The sequence below is a fragment of the Macadamia integrifolia genome, chromosome 9 (assembly GCF_013358625.1).
Source record: "Macadamia integrifolia cultivar HAES 741 chromosome 9, SCU_Mint_v3, whole genome shotgun sequence".
Taxonomy (NCBI): Eukaryota; Viridiplantae; Streptophyta; class Magnoliopsida; order Proteales; family Proteaceae; genus Macadamia; species Macadamia integrifolia.
The window spans coordinates 3,996,123-4,002,886 of record NC_056565.1 but is presented as its reverse complement, the minus strand read 5'-3'; the positions used below and the strand labels follow the sequence as shown (position 1 = coordinate 4,002,886).

General features: G+C 37.4%; 1 protein-coding gene across 1 annotated transcript in view; it reads right to left on the bottom strand.

Moving 5' to 3' along the window:
• Nucleotides 1-5,263, bottom strand: part of LOC122088037 (tRNA-specific 2-thiouridylase MnmA) — an 8,993-nt gene extending 3,730 nt beyond the window's left edge. The window contains exons 1-6 of the mRNA XM_042657176.1: nucleotides 4,782-5,263; nucleotides 3,891-3,965; nucleotides 3,540-3,593; nucleotides 3,168-3,246; nucleotides 2,954-3,081; nucleotides 1,257-1,340 (exon numbers count right to left, since the gene is read on the bottom strand). Of these exons, the coding sequence (XP_042513110.1) occupies nucleotides 1,257-1,340; nucleotides 2,954-3,081; nucleotides 3,168-3,246; nucleotides 3,540-3,593; nucleotides 3,891-3,965; nucleotides 4,782-5,138 (777 nt within the window). The 5' untranslated portion in view covers nucleotides 5,139-5,263. The remainder of the gene's footprint in view (nucleotides 1-1,256; nucleotides 1,341-2,953; nucleotides 3,082-3,167; nucleotides 3,247-3,539; nucleotides 3,594-3,890; nucleotides 3,966-4,781) is intronic.
• Between the last annotated feature and the right edge of the window lie 1,501 nt (nucleotides 5,264-6,764).

Here is a 6,764-nt window from a genome sequence, read left to right as displayed (position 1 = left end):
AAAACAAGCCATGCACTTTCCTCAAACCAAACAAATGAAAATTGCATTAGAGAGGAAAAACTTGAACTTCTCATTACCGTCCCTCTCTTCATCCAACTGAGGACAGCCTTAGAAAAATATTTGGACTTCAACTTCAATAATGACATGCATAAAAACAACTTGGGATCAAATAGCCTTTTTTGGTCATAAACGAAAATTTCTAGAGAATGAAGGAAAAATCATTGCAATAAAAGAACATATAGAACAAATAAGAGAAAAAAAATTAAACAATGCCAACATACAAGCATTGTAGACAATGCCCTCCAAAGCAACCAATTAATATTTCTTCATCATCAGCACTACAAAGACCAGAATATTTTCCACATAAAAACTTAGTTGGCACTCAAATCTTGTGGACATATTATCCATGTTACCTCATTTTTATTAAGTTTCAACTGTGGCACAAGCAAGAGGTCAACTTATATCAAGATTTGGATTGTTAGGAAAAGTTGATAACAATGTGGCACATAGGATTGAGTTCATCAAAAGGACAAACCGGATTGTAACTGGGTAGAAAAAGGGGAGATGTGCTTCTAAAGTGACCAGTAGCTGACGCCTAGTTTATTAGTCATAAATCAGACCAGCTACACTTTATGAAGCAGAATGTTCGTACATTTAGTAGCCTTATCACTTTATGAAGCAGAATGTTAGTATATTTAGTAGCCAATAATGAGGATGTTTATAAGGATCAGTATAAAAAAAATATAATGGCAAAAAATGAAACGTTAACTTTCAAGTTCCGAGGCAACTTAAAGCAGTTTCCATCAGTGGGGGAGAAAAAAAATGGAAATACAACAATTTGTAAAACTGTTTCCTTTCCACCTTTCCCCTCTTGGCCCAACAAAGATAAGAAAAGAAAAAGGACCAACTCTTTAATCCTCTAAAACTACAACAACTTGTAAAATTGTATTTCAGTGATTTCCGTTCAACACATCACTGCTGTAGAAAAGCTCTTGAGCTTTCTATGAACAATACGATATATTTAAAAGTGCAACATAACTTAGATTAGCAACAACAACAACAACAACTCAGCCTTTTCCCAGCTAAATGTGGTTGGCTACATGGATTTGTTAGAGGATCAACATATCTTAGATTAGCAAACCTAACCAAAATTCGATCAGCTCTTTCATTTGCTATCACAAAAGCAACTAAAAATTTACAAACAAGGGCTTTAAGAGGAAAAATAAGAAAATACACTATAAGTTTTCTGATCCGACCTTTGAGATACATCCAAGGGGGAAAAGAAGTCGTCTCAGCTGAGCCTGTGAGAGATGTGAAAGGAAGTAGGTTTGATCCTTGACCTGAAAAGGGAAACCAAGAACATCAACAAGCAATGCTCAAAGAATAATACCTCTCATCGAGTACCTCAAAAGACTTTAGAGAAATCTCAACTAGATGATATAAGCATGATGTTAAAGCTTCTTCTTCTCGAATCTTTTTTGTAGTTATAGAAGTATAATCAATAACAAAAACTTCATTTTGAGGGGAAAAAAAGGCAAGGGAAGAATCAGATAAGAATAAGATAAAAATAAATCTGGCACTAAGACAGAAAATCTACTTTACAATATTAAGTTGAGCGATTAAGAGTCCTGAGATCCACAATAGCATTCATGATTTCTAAGAATTATGAGCAGTGTTTTGATATCAAGAAATCATAAAAGGAATAAAAACTGAAAGTTTGCATGCAATAACTAACATAAAGCCATCGAACTGGAACAATCTAGAACAAACTCTGGTGAGACATGTTTTAGGTGAGGAAATGATGAGGTAGCTATTGGATGAATTCCAGACACTTCCACAAGCAAATGGACACATTCGTCATGCATTTAAGTGTTGTTGGAAATGTGGTCTTGAGAGGATAAATGATCATGATCAATCAATTGGACCACTCTAGATGCGAGCGTATGACGTGAACTTTCATCTCCAACTGAGACCACTCACCTATTCTCATGCACTTTCAATTCATGTAAAAGTTGGTGGTTCTTCTAGGTGGGACACAACACTGACTCTTTTCCGACGAACTCCACCTCCAGGAAGGGGAAAAAGAGAAAAGAGAATGAGACAAATGGGCCACACATTGGTGTCCCATTGTCCATCCTACAATCTGCCCACTAAGTGGCTTAGATTTTTCTTTCTTTCTTTTGTCAACAAAAAAATCAGAAATAAAGGTGCCAAAGATCGCTTCATGGGATACAAACACAAATCTTAGAGGAAGAATAGAAATGTCAAATAAATTTAGACACAGAAAAAAAATACACGAGTAGTTCAGTGTACTAAGAGAAGTAGTGTAAATGGGAGGGGAAAAGGAAAAAAAAAAGATAGAACATGCTTCCCAGGATATTTTAATTGGAAAGTCTCAATAAATGTAATCATTCAACTATTCTGAAAACAGCTTGGAAATACAAATCAGCTGCTAATCCGTCCTATTTAAAAAATTCGTCCTATTTTGATGTTTACGGGGTGTGAATTTTTAATTCCTTTACTTTATTTGTAATGGGTTGTATTTTAAGGCCTAAATTTTAAGACCATACAGGAGACACAAAATTAGCATTTGAACAGAATGAACGAAAAGATTTGATGTGCAGAGTTAGCCAAGTGGAGTTCTCTCTCCCTACTTCCCTGGCCCCAACGACCCCCCAACTTCCCAACTTCTTTCTCTCTTCTTCTCTTCTTAATTCTCCCCATTCTTTCAACCATCGCAGGCTACTGAAACTGAAAACTAGCAAGCTTTTGTCAGGAAAATATCTTAGATCTGGACCTGTGTTGCGGCCAATCTAATCTTTGATTTCTAAGCTGGGATAGGATTTGGCTGTTTGCATCAGCTGTTCAGTGTGAAAGGAAACAGAAAGGCCTGTACACTTACTTCTTTCTGGGAAAAAAAAAAAAAAAAAAGAAAGGAAATACATATATTTACCTTGTCCTTTGATAATTCTAGGATGGAAGGACGTTCACTTTGATCTGAACATGGGTGAATAACTCTGGCATAATGTCCAGAAGCAATATAGTCAAACTCTATATTGGTGATGGCGTCCAAAAAGGCACCTGAAGGAAAGGAGTTATAGGTATCAGATACAATAGGTCTTGGATGTTAAATTTTTTTAAATGCTTAATTTGATTGAGTCACTGACCAAACTTGATCCTCGTATTGCAGAGGACATCTGGGTTAGGTGTGCGACCAGATCGGTACTCCTCAATAATGTAAGACACCTGAAACACCAGATCAGATAAACTTCACCAGATGAAAAGAAAGGTCACAAAGAAGCAAATATATAATTCAAATAGATTAGATTAAATTCATGAAGTAGAACAATAACTGAGTTGCAAGGGATAGATGGTTTAAAAAGAAAAAATCATCAACAAATCTAGGGGGAAGGGGAACAGAAAACTAGACAGGAAGTTAAATTTGTAATGCTGTGCTATCAGACTACACAAAGAGATATGGCTAAATAGACAAATCCCTGAATCTCAAGAAGCTACATCCAAATGAGCAGTATCCTTACCACATTGTTCCAATATTCCTCAGACAAATGCACGATTTCTAATGGTACATCAACCTGCAAAAGAATGTAAACTGAAATTAAAGGCCTCTCCTTGGTATAAATTACCAGGAACAGCAACATGATGCAGTTTCATTTATTCTATTTCATTAATATTTTTCATGCACACGTGATGCAGATCCTTTTCTCATGAATCAGAAACTAACCAGATCAATTATCAACCAAAAGTAAAGAGTATACAGACACTCTCTAATTTCATCAGACTTCACACTAGGGCTTGGTTCCTACTGCAGAATAAAAAGTACATGTTTGATGAACAATAATGTTCTCAAACAATCATCCAAGAGAAGACACCTGTTCGCACACTGCTGTTGCATATTTCAAATCTTCTTCCCATGGGCAAGCTGACCAGAAGTTTTCATAGTCTTCCTACATAAAAATCCAGTAATGGAAATTCAGATTAAGCAAAGAATTATGCTGGATTGGAAAAAACTCAACAGAAAAAAAAAAAAAAAAAAAAAAAAAAAAGGGAAATCCTGATCAGAGAAGAAATACATAATACAGAGACAATGCTACCCTAACTCAAACATTTGATTCATATTGTGAAGCATGTGTCTCAGCCAACTGAGCTACAGACTCAAGATCTAAAATATGTGGTATTTCCAAAAATAAAAAAATAAAAAAAACCCAACCCCTCTACCAGGAAATTGTTAACTCCCATTCGGAGACATTTTGGACTAATGCCGATTGAATATTTATGAAGCTAGGTCTATATCCTTTAGATACATAGAGCTTATGAACTTCGTCATAACTAGATACCAATAACACCATAACAAGAGAATGAGAGAGAGGCATGTTAATACACATAATGGAGAAATTTTCAATCAAATAAATCTCATTTATCATGCCTAAAGCTTGCAGTGCCAAACATACTTAGAGACCAAATTGCCAAAACAAATGCAAGCCTTCTCACAGTAGTATTTTTTATTCATAAATTCCCATGTCAATAACTTTGTTGCAAGGGAACAGTAAGAAACTTCATAATTAAATGCTCCTTTATACCCATTTTCTATAGTTCATGTCAAAGTAACGGAAATTTTTATCTCCTGCAACTAACAATTATAACAAATAAGACATGCTGTTCTAAGCATAATTGTAAAGCCGAACATCACAAAAGGGTTACAAATAAATCCCATTCTGGTATGAATCGTTTGGTAAGAATATTAAAGAAAAAAAAAATGGTACTTGAAACCAGATTTTGAGGTAGAAGGCAGTGCAGGAATGTCCGGCGGCATGGAGAAGCCGAAGTGCGACGCTGCTGTCGACACCTCCACTGAGAAGAACAACGACTTTAAGTCTCCTTTCGGGCATCGAACCGGAAAGGTAAGGCTTAAGAAAACCATTATTAGAGAGCGAAGGTTGGTGGTCTGCAATTGAAGTTGAAACAGTAGAGAGAGATCTCCCGATGATTATGGGGCTAGGGACTCGAAAACTGATGTTGTTACGAGGGAAGAGTGAGAGGGAATATCTGAGGTTAACGCTTTGAGGAGAGATTATGTTTAGAAGAGAGAGAGACGCCATTGCAACCTTCATTTCGTTCATTTCATTCCATCGTCACTCACAGTGACCGCGATTTTGGGCTGCTAGGAGGAAAATCGTCGATTCGGCGATAAGGAAGGTCTGCAATTGTTTGGTCCGGGAGCAGGCTCAATTCGGGTCGACGTAATCCTACCAAATCAAACCACTTGGACCTGATTCATACATCAGCCGATCAGTACCGGTTCAACTAGCGGTCTATGGAATACCATGTAAGATGTACGTTGCTGGTATAAGCCATTAGGGGTGTCCAGATCCTCTGCGGTGATTGCCTCCTTTCACTAATAAATGCAAGCCTCCATGAATTTCAATTCTGATTTTGATTCTGATTCTGATTTTGATTTTGATTCAAATTCAGATAGAATCAATCTGAACCCTAGAAATCAAGTTCGAAAATTTTGTGCTGATCGAAAAAAGCCATTAAGTTATTGCGATCAAATCAGTTGCTATCTAGGCCTACTTAGGAAATCTTAACCAAACTGGCCTAAAAATCTGCCTTGCAGAAAATTATGTGGGGTCTGATATACCTAATTCCGTGTCATTTGGTTGGGCCTAGTCGGGTTTAACCACTTGCAAATCTTGTACTGTGAATACCCGTTTAAGTTTAATCGGGCTATTATAAATAGATCTTAACTGGGCTACAGACCTGTTTAAGTCTAAACGAGTCTACCCTAATTTTTTTTTTCTTTAATCACTCTGTCGCCAGATAGGCAACCGAGAATGGCTTAGAAAGAGGAAAAAAACAATGATAAAACATGGGCTCTATGGAGAGATTCCAGATCCTAAAACATGAGAAAACCAAACCTCGTTTCAGCAAACCCATTATATCTTGCTTCCCTTTCCTTTCCCCCCTCCCCTCACCCTAAAATGTAAGCCTTACCAGTAAACACTAATTCTTAGAGGGTCATATCATGGTGTTGGTTATTCTTGTTTTACAACACCATACCACTTAAATAATTACCCTCAATTGTTCATTAATGCATGCATATATTGATAGATTACATTACCCCCCCCCCCCAAAAAAAAAAAGGTTCATAGATCCAATTATGTTTCACTTGGCAAGCATAGAAACACTCAGATTATCATTGGCCAATGTCATCCCCATGGCCCGACCAAGAGCATTTGCTCACTCTTGCCCACCCTTGCAGTGATACCCTGCATGCACACCAATATCGTCCCCTTCACCATTTACTCTTCAATCTTATATTGGTGGCAAAATGAAAATTTAAAGTAGTACTAAAGGGGTCAAGCTAAGTCGGGTTTATAAATATGTCAGGTCAGTCGGGCGCCCATTAGGCTAGGTGGTTGTATTGTAGTACCTGTTTATAAACGTGTCGGCCCCAAGCCCAACACATTTATTAATTGGGCTGGTTTAGGTCGGGCTCAGTCGAGCCTACCGGTGCAGGCTTGGAATTCACACCCATACTGGATTCATCCCGCCAGTGAATAAAGGCACTGGTTGGAGTCAGCCCAAGTCCTTGAATATGTTAGATGTCACTATTAGTTGGTTAAGGTGTGGTTCCGCTCAAGTTCACAGTTCATACGAGTGCACTCCCTCATGAGTTAGGCTTAATATTCGATTAAGACTACACATTCAACGTGGAGTAAACAACCCTCTCCACCTATAAATTG